Source organism: Musa acuminata, chromosome BXJ3-4 (genome assembly GCF_036884655.1).
Source record: "Musa acuminata AAA Group cultivar baxijiao chromosome BXJ3-4, Cavendish_Baxijiao_AAA, whole genome shotgun sequence".
NCBI lineage: Eukaryota > Viridiplantae > Streptophyta > Magnoliopsida > Zingiberales > Musaceae > Musa > Musa acuminata.
In genome coordinates, this window is record NC_088352.1 from 33,944,298 (window position 1) to 33,964,912 (window position 20,615).

General features: G+C 38.1%; 2 protein-coding genes across 2 annotated transcripts; one reads left to right on the plus strand and one right to left on the minus strand.

The window, feature by feature from the left end:
• Positions 1-6,550: 6,550 nt before the first annotated feature.
• On the minus strand, positions 6,551-7,452 carry LOC135635802 (late embryogenesis abundant protein 18-like). The gene has a single exon (XM_065147150.1). It carries the CDS (start codon positions 7,410-7,412, stop codon positions 7,077-7,079), a length of 336 nt encoding a protein of 111 aa, XP_065003222.1. The 5' UTR covers positions 7,413-7,452; the 3' UTR covers positions 6,551-7,076.
• Positions 7,453-8,029: 577 nt separating this feature from the next.
• Positions 8,030-20,615, plus strand: LOC103982061 (uncharacterized). The gene is made up of 6 exons (XM_018824508.2): positions 8,030-8,161; positions 8,256-8,328; positions 8,413-8,470; positions 10,617-10,693; positions 12,146-12,288; positions 20,271-20,615. Exons 1-6 carry the CDS (start codon positions 8,051-8,053, stop codon positions 20,370-20,372), a joined length of 564 nt encoding a protein of 187 aa, XP_018680053.2. The 5' UTR covers positions 8,030-8,050; the 3' UTR covers positions 20,373-20,615.

Below are 20,615 nucleotides of genomic sequence, written 5' to 3' on the forward strand. Positions count from 1 at the left end.
ATAAGAAAAGGGTGAAGAATCTGCTGGCAATAAAAAAACACCAAATTCTTCTATCCCAAGTGGTCGAAAATTCTTCAAATGCCATGGTTTTGGGCATATTGCTTCAGATTGTCCAAATAGGAGAATTGTAACTTTGGTTGAAGATCATAGTAATGGAGGAGAAGATGAAACCGATGATGAACCAAAATATGATGAAGATGAGGAAGATGTTACTTATATAGATCATGATTTGTCTATTGTATTAAAATGTAGCTTGCAAGTGTCTTATGTGGTCGATGATGAAAGTTGGGTGTGAAAAAATGTGTTTCACACTAAATGCACTTCTCTTGGTAATGTGTGCTTGGTGATCATCGATAGCGACAGTTTTGAGAATGTGGTTTCTTTGGAGATAGTGCAGAAGCTGAAGTTGGATATAATCCCTCATCCACATCCATACCAATTATGTTGGTTATAAAAAGGAAATGACATTAAGGTAATTAAAAGATGTTTAGTTTCATTTTCTATTGGCGAGTATTATAAAGACGAAGCGTGGTGTGATGTTGCTCCTATGGATGCTTGTCATTTGCTATTGGAAAGACCTTAGCATTATGATAGAAGAGTGTTGTATGATAGTTATAAACATATTTATTCTTTTAAGGTGAATAAAAAAAAGATTATCTTAGCTCCATTACAACCTTCCAAAATTAGTGCACCAAAGAAGAAAGTTAGTGCTTTTATGTCTTATGGTGAATGCAAATGTAAATTAGATAAGGATGGTCAAGTTTTGGCCCTGATGGTAGTAGAGGAGAACGAACAACATAAGGAGACACCGAAAATCATGAAACCAATCCTAGAGGAATTTCAAGATGTTATACCGAAAGAGATTCCACATGGCCTTTCACCTTTGAGAGACATCCAACATCATATAGATCTTATTCCGGGGGTTGTTCTACCTAATAAGACAGCATACAGAATGAGTCCCAAGGAGCATATAGAATTTCAAAGGCAAGTTGATAAATTGGCAGAAAAGAGATTAATTCGAGAGAGCATGAGCCCCTGTGTGGTTCCAGCCTTGTTGGTGCCTAAGAAGGATAGTTCTTGGAGAATGTGTGTTGATAGCTACACTATTAACAAAATCACAATGGATTATCGTTTTCCCATTCCAAGGTTAGATGATCTACTTGATCAATTATGTGGTGCTTCTATTTTCTCTAAAATTAATTTGAGGAGTGTCTATCACCAAATAAGAACGAGGCCTGGAGATGAGTGAAAAACATCATTTAAAACTAAAGAAGGCTTGTATGAATGGTTGGTTATGCCATTTGGGCTATCTAATGCTCCTAGCACTTTCATGAGATTTATGAATCACATACTTAAGCCATGCATTGAAATATTTATTGTAGTTTACTTTGATGATATATTGGTATACAACAAGACTGAAGAAAAGCATATGACTCATCTTAAAGAGAACTTTTTTATTTTGAGACAGCAAAAGCTTTATGCTAATATGAAGAAGTGTGATATTTTTACTCATAGTGTGGTGTTTTTGGGGTATGTTGTTTCGAAAAATGGAATCATGATAGATCAAAGTAAGGTAGAAGCTATTCTCAAGTGGCCAACACCTGCTTCATTGCATGATGTGAGGAGTTTCCATAGCTTAACTTCCTTTTATAGAAGATTCATCAAGGGTTTCATCTCTATTGTTGCTTCAATCACCGAATGTCTAAAATATGATAAATTTAAATAGACTAACGAGGCTAATGATGCTTTTGAGCTTTTAAAAAGAAAGGTGACTAAAGCTCCTATCTTAGTTCTATCAAATTTTGACAATGTGTTCGAGGTTGAATGTGACACCTCTAATGTGGGAATTGGTGCTGTTTTGAGTCAAGACGGAAAGCCTATTGCCTTTTTTAGTGAGAAGCTGAATACTATGAGAAGGAAATATTCTACCTATGACAAGGAGTTTTATGTCATTTATTGAGCTTTATCTCATTGGAGTCAGTATGTTCTTGTAAAACCATTTGTCCTATATTATGATCACGAGGCTTTAAAGTTCATTAATCAGCAGCACAAGCTAAACAAAAGACATACAACTTAGGTGGAGTTCTTGCAATCTTATAACTTTATAATTAAGCACAAATCTGATGTTCAAAATATAGTTGTTGACGTTTTGAGCATAAAACATTCTTTATTATTAATAATGGAAGTCAAAGTGATTGGATTTGAGACATTCAAAGATCTATATGAGAATGATGTAGATTTCAGCTCAATATGGTAGAATTGTAAATCAGGTTCCTTTCAACAATTTTCTATCTTTTATGGTTTTCTTTTTTGAGCTAATGCCTTTGTGTGTTCCATCTTGTTCTTTGAGACAATTAATTCTAACTAAAGCGCATGGTGGTATTTTAGGAGGACATTTCGGTAGGGACAAGACTCTAGCTCTTGTTTAATCAAATTTCTATTGGCCTAAGATATTAAAAGATATAGAGAGATATGTGAAGTAATGCCGAGTGTGTCTTTTAGCAAAAATAAGAAGTCAAAATTCTAGTTTTTACACTTCATTGCCAGTGCCAAATGCACCATGGGAGGATGTGAGTCTTGATTTCGTTTTGGGATTGCCAAGAACTCAAAGGAACAAGGATTCTATCGTGGTTGTTATTGACAGATTTTCAAAAATGCCTCACTTTGTTTATTACAATAAATCGAATGATATATCTCATATTGTTGATTTGTATTTTAAGGAGATTGTTAAATTACATGGTATTCCAAGAACTATGGTATCTAATCGAGATTCAAAATTTGTTAGTCATTTTTGGAGAACCCTTTGGAGGAAGCTGGGTACTTTTTTGAATTTCAACAGCTTGCATCATCCACAAACCGATGGGCAAACCGAGGTAACGAACAGAAGCTTGGATAATTTGTTTAGAAGCTATGTTGGTAAGAATATTAAGCAGTGGGATATCATTCTTTCACAAATTAAGTTTGCCTACAATCGTTTTATGCATCATAGTATTGGTAAGAGTTCTTTTGAGGTAGTTTATGATGCTAATCCTGTTGGTTCTTTGGACTTAATCTCTCATTATACAACAAAGCAATTTAGTGGAGATGCTGATGAAAGAGCTAAGCAAATAAAGAAGCTGCATAAGAGTGTGAAAGCAACCATTGAGAAGCAAAATGAGAGGTACATGCATGCTGCCAACAAATACAGAAAACGTATGGAGTTTAATGTAGGTAATTTGGTTTGGATTCATCGAAGGAACGAGAGATTTCTACTGGACAAATTTGAAAAACTGAAACCAAAGGCTGATAGTCCATTCAAGATGCTTAAGAGAAATGAAAAAAATGCTTATGAGATTGAGCTACATGAAGATTACGGAGTATCCCCAACATTTAATGTGGCTAATTTAAGTCCTTTTTATAATTATGTTGATGAATCAAACAAGACTTGAAGACAAGTCTTTTTTAACCGGGGGAGATTGACACAAGAGTATCTAATTTACTACAATCTGATCATACAAACTTTGATTATGATATGATATTTTTTTCAACCAACAATGATGTCTCCTAATCTTCAACTCAGCCCACTCAAATATGACAGCTCATCAGCATATTCCCTACACAAAGTTAAAGCTGTTTCAAGGTGCTTTTCTTCGTGACTAAGGAATACATTAAAGGAGTTGGTTAGCAGTTGTGAATGATTGAATGATTGTTTCATGCACTAGTACTTATGTTGGTGTTTAGGACTTATAAATGACTTTAGAAACTGATGATATTTTGACAGAAACTCTATTGGAGTGCTCCCATAAATTTTGTATCTCTTGGATGCTGATTAGTGAGTCTTTTATTTTCTAATTCTGTATCCTTATTTAATTTTCATTGGGTGGTAAACTTTCTATATCCCATTGTGATTCTAAACTTGGTGGTGAACTACTTTTTATTTTTATCAGAGTTGCTTCGTTAGTTCGCTCCTTTTCTATTCGACAAATTATACCATCGATTTTCTTTCGAATTCTATTCTACTAAACCCCCATTCTGCATCACATCGATATCATATTACATATAAATAAGTCAACTATCATACTTTTATTTTTAGTCTTATAATTAACAGGTTGACTTTACAAGCATTATATATTGTTTTCTTTTAGTTTTACGCTTATTTGATGATGATAGTTATCTCCTTCTTCGAAACTCTATCATTAAAAAGATGATGATATTGAGTCAACAAATTATCCAACCCATACTCGTATCATTAAAAAGATATCACTATCATAATACTATTTAGGCTCACAATAAATTTACTCAATTAACTCATATCTAGCCATATGACTGACATCAAATACTTATCTTAGAAGTCCAACTATGTCATATCCACAAGCAACTTCAGTTTTTATTTGTCCAGTATTTATTGATCTTTATGGTTTATCTTCACAACTTAGAACGCCAATAACTAGTCAATATTTGGTAAAGTAAACCATATTTCTTCCAAATAATTTTGTTAGGAGGAACACAAAGATCAAAACCAGTGAGTCAAATAGTTTTTTCGCTAAATTTATCTCAAGCTATAAAGTATATGAATCACAGAGCAAACATTGATGCTGGTATAAGATTATAAGATGGTTCCTTTGTGATCGACGTGATCAAGGTTTGAGTTGTGATAAGTCTGAAGCTAACGATGATTTGCTTCAATTCTGAGATCTTTAGTACCTTTTGGAAGATACTTTTGGCTGCTGAAATAACCTTTATATTAACTTCTGCCTTCCCTTCCTGGTGATGAATGACACAGCTCACCGGACCAGGAACTGCAGCACTGAGAAAGCAAGCCAAGGCAGTGGTTAAGGGTTGCTGTAAGCAGTGTCGTCCTGGTGATGAATGGCACGCCTCTGTATTCAACATCTCCGGACAAAGGACCGCAGGAGGAAATAAAGCCAATGGAGCAGTCGGTGATGCCGCAAGCACCGTCTTTAACTATTGGAGAAGGATTGGACATGCAGTAAGTACTCTGTCCACGCTCTCATTCGTCGTCTATAGCAACGTCAGGCTGTCATCTACAATCGACATCAATTGCAAGATGTGACAGATACCCTCTTAAAGTCGTCAAAACTTATCGCTTTAGAAGCCGTGTTTGTCCCAGTCATTTAGACTTCAAAGACTTTGAGAGATCCTTTTCTTCTCGCTAGAGGAAAATATTTAAGAAGACTAATTTGAAACCACAAGCAACGTGAGGCTCATGTGAAGCAGCATTTTCAATTAATCTCGAAGAACTCCGTGAATCACGAAGTAGCTGGAAAGAAGAGACAGCAAATTACACATTATCAGTCAAATCCTTGGTTAATTTGCTTCGGTTTCTAGCACTCATTGGTACAAGGAGTACTATATATCAGACATCTGCTGCTATCTTGTCGGACAATCTCCAGCGGACAGATTTGAAGAAACTAAGAGTTCGAACTGTGTCTCGAACACAGTGATCCTGCAGCAGCAAAGAATATCAAAGTCCGAGAGTTGACACGAGTGTTCCTCAGATGCACGCATCTACGTAATAATAATGATGCAGTCTGTAATGCATTCAGAATATTACTCGTATTTAGTCTTTGCCACGTTCTTTCATTTATCTAATGAGAGACAGTAAACATATATCCATGCTTCATCATCCAACTAGTGTCGATCGAGCATCTACAGATCAGTAGCTTTCCATTGTCGCTTTCCGGCTCGAACCCAAGTAAGCCATGCTTTTCCTGTGAGCTGTGAGGTTCACCGCTTCCGTTCTCGTCTTCCATCTCGGATGTCTTAGCATGAGGAAGATGACTTATTAAGCAACCCATTCTCTGTTAATGCGGGCACCTGCACGGTCAATGCATAGAACCAACGGGCATCGGCAAAACCGTCTCCTTTCACGTCACCGGCAGGACTCGTACAGGATCCCTTAAATGTTGATCATTTGACTGACTCACAATCATCCGACTTAACGCAACAAAAGTTCATGAAATCGAGGTTTCCGACTCTTGAAATTGACAGGAGAATCAAAATCCCTCGAACGAAGCTTCAGTTTTAGTTCTGATGATATTTCATTTTCAGCGACAAAAGTAATCCTGTTTTTGTGTGTTAAAATGAGGACCGATTTGAACTGCTCTTTCTACGTAAATCTTAATGATAGTTTTATTATCATAGTAGTTGATACAGTATATTTTGGAAGACCAAACACATCATCGTCGATACAGTATATTTTGGAAGACCAAACACATCATCGTCGACGTCTTCAAGTCACGCGTCAAGTCAGAACCATACCGAAAAATTGCTCCACTTATCTTGTCCTGAGAGCTTAGACGATGATCGATCAAAAATCTCATCCCGTCCTTTCAGGATCAACGACCACTCGTTACCGACCCCCATACAATAATATAAAATCCTTGACCAACCTTCGACCAAGAAGGAGACGAAAAAAATAATCTACCACACACTGATTTACTCGTCGGAGGGACCACAATCAAAGATCACCCGACAGATATCATTTTTACAGACAGACGACCATCCACGAGTGTCGAACGTCTCAACCCAAAAATCATCAACTAGCACACCTTTCCGAGGGCATAACCACCTCACGAGCACATCAACTAGCACACCTTCCCGATGGGAATAACCACCTCACGACCACATCAACTAGCACACCTTTCCCAAGGCATGACCATCTCACGAGGATGAACTGTCAATCACCCCGAAAACGAAAAGATGCAACTCGACATACACGATGTCCGGATCTGACATACTAAGGAACACGAATCGACATATACGATGTCCGGATCTGACATACTAAGAAACACGAATCAACACTCCATCGTGAGGGCTCGGTTGACCTCAACATCCTGTTCAGCCAACAGAAGACTCATAAGCTATAGATACAGTATATTTGTTCGATAACAGTAGTCTCGTGGAAACATGCATATAGATATGTTTTACCATCGTAAAGATAGAGCTTCTGCTGTCCAACAAAAGGGACAAAAACACAAACACCTACGTAACATGCCACCAGTCAAAAAAAAAAAAAAAAAAAAAAAACCATACTGTCACGTACTACAGGTGGGACCGACCACAACATACAGATTCTACAGATACTTTTCTCCGGCGGGGTGGCCAGTACCGGTACCAGGATAAGTCGGGTCGGCGCCGACGGGACGGTGGTGGTGCTGACTGGTTAGGGGAACACGACCGGTGCCGCCGCGGTGGGCGGCAGACTCCTCTTGGTGCTCGGCCTTCTCCTCGTGGTACTCCGCCTTGGCCGCCTTCTCCCTCGCCTTGGCTCGCTCGTCCGCCGCTTCCCTCTCCTCCGGTGTCCGAGCAGTTGCCGCCTCTGCCTTTCCCTCGGCCTTGCCGGAGTACTCCTTCACCTTCTCCTTGGTCGCGCTGGCCATGTCCTTCACCTTCTCCTTGGCAGCATGCATCGTGCCTTGCCCAAGTTTACCCTGCGCAGTGGAAGCCGGAGACAACAAGAGACCGTGAGATCTGGTTTCACGTCAACATTGGACCTCATATGGTAGCCTGGAGAGTCTGCTACTCCGTGGACAAGGTGACACCTACAATTCCACGTGTAGGACATGCAGATACACTTTACGTCTACAATTTGCACGTCTGCATGGTGCACTACATTACGTGTATCCCATCATCTGCACACGTCTCCCTGGACAATTGCTCGACCTTTTCTAACGATGTCAAAGATGGACAAATCCTTCAGCTTTCGTGACAGACAAGTTTCGAATGCATTTCGATTACCTCGTGACTTAGTTGGATCATAACTTATGTGTCCCATAGAGTGGCCCTCTGTAATAGTCATGTTATATGGCCCATAATAATAACAGCCCATATAACCACTCATTGTGCAACGAAGCCAGCCTTTTCTCTCTCATGAAAAAAAATAAATCCAATCAATGTCGCAAAGCAGAACACATCGGACGGTCATTCGCAAAGCACGAACCCATCGGACGGTCCCAAACACGCATCAGATGTTATTTTCACTGACTGAGCGTCCCATCAAATAAATAAGACGGCGTTCGTTGTACAAAGATGGTCGCAGGAGGAGGACATGCTGCACTGCTGCGGCAGCAAAAGGTTCGCCAAGGAGATGGCCTCCGCTTGTCGCTTCGCCGACGTCCAGCACGCCCTCCGAGTCGCCCGCGACATCTGGTTCAACAAGGTCGCCGCTTGCCTCCTCCGTAGCTCGTCTTCCCGTCGTTGTCTCGATTCCGTTGATGACCTCATCTCGCCTTTCTTTCCCCTAAATCTCGTAGGTCGACGTCGCAGGATGGCTCGAGGCCGTCTCGGCTCACCCGGCGATCGGAACCACCTCTCCGTCTTCTCCCAGTTCGTACAATTTTTCCTATTATTTCAACCATTTCTTATTCTGGCTGAAGCTGCCGTCGCTGATTCGATTGTTGATTGTACTAGGTGGAGCAAGGAAGAGCAATCCGCTGCGATGGCTACTGCCACCGATTCCATCTTGCAGGTGATCCTTCGATGCGTTACTGGTCGTTTCGCCAAAATTTTCTCTGGATTCGCTTAAGAACGTGAAACAATTGTTGATTTCTTATTTGCTTTCGCAAATTGTTGATGGAGTGGAATGCTCGGTACAGGGAGAAATTTGGGTTTGTGTTTCCTATATGCACGTCTGGGAGGGGCACGTAACAGATTCTTTCTGAATTAAAGGTTTCATTTCTTCTTGAGGGAAAAAAAACAGTTTGGTTTATGGTTTCCGTTGTGACTCGGGTAAAATTGGATTAGTTTCCAGTTGTTCTTGACAAAGAATAGTATTGATGATGTTAATGTCAAGTGCTTCTTAAACTATCTTTTCAATGGAATCTTGTTAGAGCTTACCATGGGATAGGACTACCCAATGATGTCTGTCTGCTATCTCAGCCAAGAGGCTCTTTCCCCTTGTGCTGTGTGTTCCTGTGGTTGTATGTGTATGCAAGGATGGATTCTTGATCTCAAATTCGAGTGCACCTGAATAATATTGAAAAAAAAAAATAAAGTTTCTTTAAATTTTGGAAATATTTCAAATAAACTTTCTCTATAGTCCCCAAAAAAAGATACCTTAAGCCTTGAACTGGGAGACGTACAAGAAGGAAGAGGGATCAATGAGAATTGAGTACCTCAATGCAGACAATGATAACCAGAAAGATGCCAACTTAGCTGTTCATGAGTGTTATTTGACATAAAAACACTTGAAGATCCTCGCACTAGATAAAGATGGTTCAGGGAGCTTGAGAAAGGAGACAGATTGATGATTACAAACCATTGTCTGAAGAAATTTTCATAGAAGATTCAAGGAGAACATCATTTTGAGGTTCAAGCTTTCAGTTTATGGCAATATTGACAAACCTTTGTGAATTACAAGTTGAAAAAGTGAAATTAGGAAATTATTTGGGAACTTATGCTAGGGAAAGCTATGCCCATTCTTCTTTGGCCAGTTTATGAATTTTTCATCTGAAGGATCTATTTCCTATACTATTGGCTTGTGGTCTATATCTGGTACTTTTCTAAGGTAAACTACTTTCTTTTGCTTATGAAGTGATATTTCCATATTTCTTCTTTAACTAACCCATGGACAAGTTCCAAGGATCTTTAGTGGTTACAGGTAGTAATACATATTTCGTTTCTCACTATAACTAGTTTGCTTGTTAGTATGTTCATAGAGCTAACAACTATGCTTGAAAGAAATCTGATCATATTTATCAGTAGGCATTGAAATTAGCTAAGCTTCACTTTTTCTGAGTTCTTTTTTCCAAGCCTTTTTAAGTGAATGTGTTCCTTTTGCACATGCTTTGATTGAAGGTGTTCCACATTCACTTGCTTTGCAGTTAAGAAAAGGAGTCTTAGTCTGGTGGAATCTTTTAGATTATCTATATGTAAGTGTGTAATCTGTTTGATGTTTGGTTTGTTGGTTTTTGTTCAGTCCATTTGAGATGATTATATATTAGTTATTACTCCGAGTCTACCATCTTAGCATCTACTATTGTTCATACAACCTGTTCTCCTAGTTCTTCAAAAGGCCTAATTACGTAGGCTACTTATGTTGTGATGTTAGTGTTTGAACCATGGTATGCAATTTCGAATGATACTGCCTGGTACGGACGGTATGTATCGGTCCGACGGCATACCGGTACACGGACCGTCGGCTACCGGACGGACCATGCTATAGTAATACACTGCTACACTGCTATAGTGCTACAATAAGAGGAAATCGCTCGGTAAGCCCTGGTATACCGTTCGGTATGCCCTGGTGTACCGCTCGGTATACCGGTACCGTACTGTACCGAGCCAACCTTGAAACACCAGTACGGTATGGTATTGCATACCTTGGTTTGAACATTTGTCCTCATTGTAGAAACTAATCACTATTGATGTACCTAGCCTTACTCCAACATGAGCAGATTGACACATATTACATTTGATTTATGAGCTTATTGTCTATTGCATTTATTGATTTTCTATTTTCAGCTGTTCTTACATTCTTCTTTGGCAATTTCTAGATTGTACTTGTTAGCCTATTGTATCTACCTTGGTATAGAAATGTGACCTAAATAGGCCTATTGTCTAACTTGAAATAGCTGCTCAGAGGGAATGAAAATAATTGAATTACGTCTTGGTAGGCTTTCCAAATCTGATGCTGTATCAAACACTTCAGTCACAACTTATTGTCATGTTAGTTCTTCAACCAAACCAGAAGGTAGTGACTACTTTTTCTCTTTTACGTGTCAAGCAAGGAAAAGCACTTTTCATTTCTCTCTGTCACAAAGCTAATCATTTTCCAATCACTGTTACATGTATAACAATGTCTGTAGAAGGTATTTGATAATAAAGAAATCACAGTTGGAACGTGATAAATTAAAATGAGAAACAAGCCTGTCAATTGAGAGATTGTATCAGTGGCGATTTCTGTACATATTGTTACAAAAACAATAATGGTTAAGATGAGACAAGGAAATCTATTTTTTAGAGGGGAATACATAACATTGTTAAACTGCAAATTTCTGTGGTTAATCTTGTTCGTTAGTAGAGTCATAGAACCTGCCTAAGAAAACAAAATGTAAGATACTCATGTAGAAAATTATGTTTGAACCCGGATTATTACAATATCTTCTCAAGTTGCCTATAACCAATAGGAGTAATCTAGACGAGAAGATAGGATGAATATTTTGGTCAGTGTGGTCGAGCATCTTTTTTATTGTGGCTTCTGGGGAAACAGTATTTGACATATTTAATCACATCCACATGCAGGTTAAGTGGTCTGTTCTCCCTTTTGTGATGTTAATTGTTCTTCCTAATATTTGATGGGTTTTAACCTTCTTTTTTATTTATGTATGAACTATTCTTTTTATGGTATGCAGTTTGTCCGACCTCTTGATTCACATAAAACTTGGTCTACAAGTGGTAGTCCCTTCTGTTTGTGATCCAAAATTTATTCAGACTTGAAAGAACATCCTCTTAAGTTTGTTCTTTGTACTCTGCATTTTATTGTTTCCTATTAAATGAGGTGGTTCAAAAGCTTTGTTTCATCAATAAGGGTTATTGTGGCACTTCTGTAATGTTGATATGGTTATTTTCTCTGTTAATGTCATAAATGATTTTGTTGATAGAGTCATTTTCAATGTCAATTTCGGATGCTAGTCATACCCATTGATATGAGTAATTTATTTCACAAGATTGATATCCTTCTAGACTCGTAACTACTTCATGCAACCTCATGCTGCCTTCGATGTTTCCTGTAACTAATGTGGATTGCCCTGGTTCAATGTTCTGAGTCTGATTGATTCCAAATTTATTCTACCTCGAGCTATTCTATTCTAGTTAATCTATGAATATCATTATTTCCTTGGTTGCTTCAGTGTACTGATTTGGTCAATGAAGCAACTTCTTTTGCAATGAAAGGTACTTGATTCATTTTTATTATTATTTTTGTTGATGATGTTTAAGTGTAAACTGGGCCAGTGTAGCGTAAGTCACATGTTTTCCATGAATTTTTGCGAGTCAATTAATCTATCTAGCATATATTCAAAGATTTTTGCTGTTTCATCATGACATCTCACTTTCTGAATCTTTAAAGATCGTTTGAGAATCATTGGAGCACATCTCATGGCTATTCCCAAGGTATCTTCCACTCAAACCCCTGAAATTTCAGGTAGCAGCCCTCGCACCCGTCCTCCCTCCTGGATGTTGCCCGTGCCTCTCCAGCCTCTGGCATGCAGGTTCACCTTTGAGATGTGGAAGGGAGCTCAGCGTCACCCGTTGTTTACAAACAGAGAATTCACTGACTGGGTGTTGGTAAGCTCTTCAGTACACGCACCATCGATGGCTGCAGTGGCCCTCTGATGTGCATAGTTTACTACATCACTCCTAGCTTTTACGGAATAAATTTCAACACCGGTAAATATGCACCCTTTGGCTTCTTTCCCTATGTTAGCATCGTGTTTGAGGTAGACAGAACCAGATAGCAGTATATCAGTTACTATAATAATAGAAGCATGTACGCCAAGGTTTTATACTATTTCAATAGGGTCCTAAGATGTGGTCGTGCTGTCCTTGACATGTATTATCGATCATACTTATCTGTGTCTCCTCCTCCTCCAGCTTTATTTCCATTATCATCTTTGCTTTCACAAGATGTCTTAATATCATCAGTCAGCTTGTTGCCTGTATGATCTACAATGGTATGGGTCCGGGTTTTATGATCCGTCAATTTAATATCACCTCTAAGATAATAGTTTTGATCGAGGGGCTATGTTTTTATTGTAATAAATACAACTTAAAAAGAAAAAAATATAACAAAAAAATTAATCTACATTTGATCTGAATTTAAAGTACCTAGAATAGAAAACTAAAGCAAGGAGTTCTTGAACGATAATTATTCGAAAGTTCTTGTGTGATAAGCGAGGATAGATTGAACACTCGCTACTTGTTCTTCTTTTTTTTTTTTTCTCTCATTAATTCGACAGTACCTTTGTTAGGGGTTGCGAAAGGCGTTGATTCTGTCCTAGTTGCTGCTATGTCTTTGGATGTTGGAGAAGGACTTCTTGTTTGCTGATCTCCACTATTGTTGGAGAAGGGCTATCGAGGCTTTCTTCCTCTTCTCTTTTCTCTTTTGCTGCTTTTGGCTAGGAAAATGTCCTAGGTTGGTTGGAAGGCTAGATAGATGAAAGAAGCTGTTGTCTTGTGATGATGAATGTTCTGTTTGCATATTCTTTTTCTCTTCTCTTTCTCTTATTCTCTCCTCTCTTCTCAACCTAGGATCGATTGGAGACTCAAGAGGGCACAAATTGGGATTATTTTAAGAGGGCTATAACCTGCTAGATTTATAAGATCAAGAGATTCCAAAATCCTAATCTGATTATGACTTCTCCTTACTTGCAACTGCACGAGTCTTTTATTGGGGGCTGCCCTAATCATCGTCCTACTAGGATTGGGATTAAGCTGACTTAGGGATGTTTTAGATGGGATTTTCCTCCATCTTTTATAATTGAGGTAGGGGTGGAGTCCTAGCTACGTTAGGACTTGGAGAGTTCTAATACATTTAGGACTTAGAAGTTGACTTGAATCTAGTCTTTGAGCTTGCATTCTAGCTTGACCTTGATTTGGTATGATCAAGATCAAATTGGAGTCCGATTGAAATTCCAATTGGGTCGAATTGGAGTTTGTCGAATTATGCTAGATTGTCCTTGATTGCAGCTCCCCCAATTAGGGGGTCAACATCTTGTTGAATTTTGCTTTGAGGTTTCTTCTCTCTCCATCTGTATGCTAGAGGCTTTGCTTTGGTTCATCGATGTGGTTAGTGTCGCCATGCTCAACTATGCCATCTGCATGCACCTTTTGTTGGAGATGGAGGAGCAAGGAAGAAACAGAATACTACGATACGAGTAAAAAGAATCCTTTTGACTCAAGAAAACTGATGTAGTATTAAAAACAGGAGGAACACTTACAAGATACCAAATGCACACAGACTCTTTATCTTCCTCTCCTCAATCTCAATGTCTTGCTAGATGAACTACGGTCCTATTTATAGGACCTAATGACAACCACCCTAACTACTAGATCATGATTCAAGTGGTTATTGAAATCATCATGTAACCACTAGATCATGATAATAATCTAGATAGATAACTAGAATCAAATCTCAACACTCCCCCTTGATTCATAGTTGCATACACCAATTTGCGACATAAAATATGCTTTCGAAATGAAGGTGATTTGGTGAAGATATCCGTAACTTGTTCATCCGTTCCACAATACTTCATTGTGATAGCTCCACTTGCCTGAAGTACTCTTTCGATCGTCTAAAGCTCCTACACAATCACTATCAGTGAAACCAAATAATTTGCATTTAAATTTTGTTTTGAACATCCATTTTAACCCAGTCGCTTTCTTTTCTTTCGATAGATCCATTAGCTCCCAAGTTTCATTCTTCTCAGTTGACTTGATTTCCTCCTTCATTGCTTTTCTCCATTCCTCTTTTTTAACTGCATCCTCAAAAGTTGTCGGATCTGAAATAAACAAAGCAAACGTTGAGTTATAAATTTCTGTCAATGATCTGAAATTTCTTGGAGGGGTTTCATCTGAGGAATCCGAATTTGAACTGCTATTTGGTGAGGTTGACGATGAATTTGTTGGAGCAGGATCTGTCACTTGATTCTGCGGAGTGTCTAGTTCTGCTGGAATCTGCATTTGTGTTTCACCTTTATTGGTCTCCCAATTCCAACTTGTCCTTTCATCAAACATAACATTTCTGTTAATAATAACTTTGCCACTAACAGGGTTATATAATCGATATGCTTTAGATTGTAAAGAATAATCAATTAAAATGCATTTCTCTGATTTTTCATCAAGCTTGTGATGATTTTGTGAATTCACTAAAGCATAAGCAATAAAACCAAAAATTCTTAGATGTCTAACACTTGGTTTCATACCATACCAAGCCTCAAAAGGAGTTCGATTCATAACAGCCTTTGTTGGTGAAATATTCAACAAATAAACTGCTGTTGCAACTGCTTCTGCCCAAAACTGATTTGGAAGATGTTTTCCTTTAAGCAAACTTCTTGCCATTTCAACGACAGTCCGATTCTTACGCTCAGCTACACCATTTTGCTCCGGTGTATATGGTGCTGTCAATTCTCTGTGAATACCATTTTCTTCACAAAAAGAACTAAACTCATTAGATAAAAATTCACCACCTCTATCTGTCCGAAGTGTCTTTATATATCTACCACTTTGTCTTTCTACAAGTGCCTTGAACTTTCGAAAATTATCAAATGTTTCAGATTTCAATTTCAAAAAATATACCCAACTCATGCGACTATAATCATCCGTAAACAATAAAAAATATTGACTTCCACCAAATGATTTTGTATTCATAGGTCCACATAAGTCAGCATGAATTAATTCAAGACAATTAGATGCTCTCCATGCTTTTCCAATAGGAAATGGTTTTCTACTTTGTTTGCCATAAATACATCCTTCACATACATCAAGCGTATTAATTTTAGGCAATCCAAAAACCATTTCTTTTTGACTTAACAACCTTAAACCTTTAATGTTAAGATGTCCATATCTTAAATGTCATAAACTAGACTCATTCTTTTGAGTTGTGATAAGCGCATGTCTTTCAGTATTTGACACATCAAGTGGAAACATCTTGTTTTGTGTCATGCAAATATTTACTATAATCAAACCAGATTTCTTATCTCTAATAGTGCATGAACCATCATCAAATATTACTTGATATCCATCATTTACTAATTGTCCAACACTCAACAAATTATGTGATAAAGTAGGAACAAAGAAAACATTATCAAGGTATTTTACCTTCCCTTGATTTGTCTTCACCTCAATTGTTCCTTTCCCTTCCACTTGGATTTGCTTGTTATCTCCAAGTCTAACATTCAACTTATGAGTCTCATTAATATCTCTAAATATTGATTTTATGCCTGACATATGATTAGAACATCCACTATCCAAAAACCAAATATCATTTGAGATGTTATGAATTTGTGAATGAGTCATAAACAACTTACTATTTTCTTCAATTTTCTCCACATAGCTTGCTTGCTTTTCTCTTTTCCAGCAATCTGTCTTCATGTGACCAAACTTTTTACAATAGTGACATTGAATTCCACTTTTGTAATTTTTTTTGATCATAATTTGATTGCCCTTGTTCATCAAAGTGTCCTCTTCCTCTTCCATTTCCTCTACCACGAAATCCTCCTCTGCCACGTCCTCTTCCTGTTGATTTTTTGTCTTCTTCTGAAGTAGAAGACTCTCCCTTAACCTGAAATGCTTTTTCTTCACTTTTTTCAAGTGACTTGTTCAACCTTACTTCATGTGCTTGCAAGGAACCCATTAGTTCATCAAATGAATAAGTAGATAAATCTTTTGATTCCTCAATTGCGGCAACAACATGATCAAATTTCGGAGTTAAACTTCTCAAAACCTTTGCAACAATTATATGATCAGGAAGATGTTCACCATAAGATTTCATTTGACTAACAATTTCAGTCACTCGAGAAAGAAAATCTTGTACCGATTCATTGCTTTTCATGAACAAAATTTCAAACTCACGACGGAAGGTTTGAAGTTTTACCGTAATCACCCTTGATGAGCCTTGAAATTCATTTTGAAGTATCAACCAGGCTTGCTTTGAGGTTGTCGCTGCTGCAATTCTTGAGAAGATCGTCTCATGTACAGCTTGTTGAATGAAGAACAATGCCTTTGAGTCCTTCTTTCTATTCTCCCTCAGCCTGATTTCATCATCTGGATCTGCATATCCATTCTCTATTAAGTCCCAAAGATCTTGAGACTTGAATAGAGTCTTCATCTTGATACTCCAAAATTCATAACTTTTGCCCGAGAAGATGGGGATAAGGGGTTGAGACACGGAATTGCCGTTAAAAGCCATAATGCCCAGTTCAGATTGAAACTAGGCTCTGATACCACAAATGTTGGAGATGGAGGAGCAAGGAAGAAACAGAATACTACGATACGAGTAAAAAGAATCCTTTTGACTCAAGAAAACTGATGTAGTATTAAAAACAGGAGGAACACTTACAAGATACCAAATGCACACAGACTCTTTATCTTCCTCTCCTCAATCTCAATGTCTTGCTAGATGAACTACGGTCCTATTTATAGGACCTAATGACAACCACCCTAACTACTAGATCATGATTCAAGTGGTTATTGAAATCATCATGTAACCACTAGATCATGATAATAATCTAGATAGATAACTAGAATCAAATCTCAACACCTTTTTGATTGAGTTCTCCTTATTGCTAATCACCGTTGACTCTAGGGCTTTCTATCTCTTCTCAGGGCTTCAAGCTTGTTGTTACCCCTTCTGGTTGCTCCTCCTCTTTCATCATGTTGGAGGAAGGTTTTGGTTCTTTGCATGCTGAAATGAGAGTCATTAGCTTTCAGCAAGCATTCATCATCCTCTTTGCTTGGCTAATAGATGTCAAGTCTTTCGTTGAACCAATCAGATCTAGGGTGATGAGGAACTTTCTTTCATCATTCTGGAGTTGATATTTTTGGGGTCGACAAAAGTAAATAACATCTCGATCCCATAAGTAGAGGCCCCTAATGATGACTTGGCATATGTCAAGCAGAACTACCTCACACATCACATCGTCGATGTATTCTTTTGTGATGGCAAAGCGTATCTTGCATTATTAGTCGATCTTCATCTTCACATAATCATGAAGTCATCCAAGAGGATATCGACATGGATGTAGTGTAGTCTCTAAGCCAAGCTTCTTGACCAAGCTCGTCGAGATGAAATTCTTTTGGCACCCGACGTCGAAAATTATGCGAACGACTTCTTGCTTCACTTGGATGTTTATGGTGAAAAGCTTTTCTCAAACCTTTGGACTAGAGGTTGAATTCAAGTCTATAACCTTCAATCTAGTCGTCAGCGTTAAGATGGATCTGTGTAAGGAACTGGTGAAAGTTTGGTGGAGTCATTGTTCGTGGTCATGGCCGTAGTTCACCGACTTTGATTATTCTTCAATGGCTTTTTGAGAAGAGTTCCAAATGAACCTTCCAACACTTTTCTCTAGAGTGACTTGATTTTACAATGTTCACAAAAAAGATTACTTCGTTTTGAGAAAGAAGTTTTATCATCCTCGAATTTCTCTTGGGCTTTTGTGTGATTCCCTTTGGCCTTTTACGTGGGCTTCTCACTGTAAGTATGATTCATTCTCTCAATCATTATCGTTATATTGCTAGTAGTCAAAATATCATATGTTTTAAAGAGGCTTAACTTTGTATGAATCTATTCATGGAGGTCGGTGGTATATTTTATCATCGTTGAGTGATCATTAAGGGAGATTGCGAGCATTACTGCTCGTCATCGGAATTCAATATTGTATTCTTGCGTGAATTAGTCCTGTTTTTGGCATAAGTAATGTCACTTCCTCCATATTCGAGATACCCTATATGGGAGAATTTTTCTCGTATGAGACTTTTGGATCATGTCCATGACACGTCTTCATCACTGTTGATTCGAATATACTTTCCACCATACAAGTGAATGATTAGTCAATTTGAGTTATGTAAGAATCACCTTATCTTTGTTGTTGTAATCATATAAATCAAAGTAAGTTTCAAGTTAATAGATTCATGAGTCTAATACCTCAACGTTGATCGAGCCATCATAGGAGGGTATGTTGATGCAAGCCTCGACTTAAAAGGGTCGAGTTCTTGTTGCGGTGTTTTGCTCAGCAACATCTTCTTTGTAGCTACACATCTCGGATGGAGATGACTCTCTTTCTTTTGTTGTGATGTTTTTTGTTCAATTGTCCTTTGCTATTGGGTTGACTTGAGCTTGCATCCAACCTATCATGATTTCCATCCATTAGGCTAATATTGTCGTCTGGGTAGTAAGGTCAGCCAAGGTTGTCTAGGTGTTGGCTACCATCCCGTCGGTGGTTCTTCCTTTCAATGAGTATGACACGAATTCCAACTCCTGTAACTCTTCTCTAGAGGCTTTGTATCCTTACCTTGTGGTTACCATTCACAGGCGAGGGTTCATTGCTTTGGTACCACCTGATCTATTTAAAAGTTTGGATTCAATGATTTGTCGATCTGATACCACCACTTGGATGGAAGTTTTAATGTAGTAGTTATGCTTTTACTGTAATAAACACAACTTAAAAAGAAAAAATAATATACTATTGCCATGAATTTAAAATGCCTAAATAGGAAACTAAAGCAAAGAGTTCTCAAGTGATGATTGCTCGGAAGTTCTTGCAAGATAAGCATGAACAAATTATGATGGAACTCTTGTTCCCTGTTCTCTTTTTCTTTCCTCCTCTCACCAATCTGATATCACCTCTATTAGGGGCTATAGAAGGGGTTGATTCTATCGTAGTTATTGCTACATCTTTGGATGTTGAAAACGAAAACGAAGACAAAACTGCTGGTTCTACTATGGTTCTTTGCTGCAAAAATACTATTGCAAGTAGTAAGAAGAGGACTTTCTGCTTGCTGATCTCCGCTGCTGAGGCATTCCTCCTCTTCTCCTCTTCTTTTTTTGCTATTGGTTTCAGCTAGGAAACTGTCCTAGGATGGTTGGAAGATTAGATAGATGGAAGAAGGGCGTTATCGTTGTTATGTGACGGTGGAAGTTTTGTTTGCAAGTTTTCTCTTTTATTTCTCTTCTTCTCAGCTTAGGGCCAGTTGGGCACTCGAGAGGGTAGGACTTGAGATGCTTATAATGGGGTTGCAACCCCTTAGATTTATAGGATTGAGGGAGCTCAAAGCTCTAATCAAATTAGGACTTCTCCTTGATTCTTTGCAATTGCAAGTTTTTTATTAGGGCTACCCTAGTTGGCTAGGTGTTATCTTAATTCTAGTCCTACTAAGATTAGGGTTGAGCTGACTTAAGGATGCTTAAGATGGGGCTCTCCTCTCTCTTTTAGAGTTAAGATTAGGATGAAGTCCTAGCTAAGTTAGGACATAAAGAGTCATAGTGCAATTAAGATTTGGAGAGTTCTAATACATCTAAAATTTAGAATTGACTTGAATATAATCTTTTAGCTTAGATTTCAGTTTAACCTTGATTTGATTTGAACAAAATAAAATTACAATCTGATTAAAACTTCAATTGAGCCATATTAGAGATTGACTTAAACATAATCCCTCATCACTTTACATAGATTTTTTTATTTTTTATTTCACTTAAATACCCTGTGATCAGTTTAGCTACTAGTATTATTGGTTTCCCTTCACTTGATTCTTTGATCTACAAGATGTTGCAGGTGGATCATGAGAATATTGTAGAAGCTTCGAGCCTTTCACCAGTGCAAAAATTGGATGGTTGTGTAATGATACTCTCAGTTGCCAAGGCTAGCGCAAGGTAACATTCCACCCTAAAGATTGTCATACATATCACTGTGCAACAGGTCCACAGACCGAGCAATGTGTTGACTTGGGGAGCTATCCCCACATTACTGGCGAAAAGCCTGGTTGATTTCTATTCTTCAATTTGATGTGAGGTGAACAAATAGACACCCTAAAGATGTAATGGTCAATTGTAATTGTCACTTACGGTTTATAACTTGCGTGGTTTACCAAAATCAATGGATGTGAACATGTTGATGTCA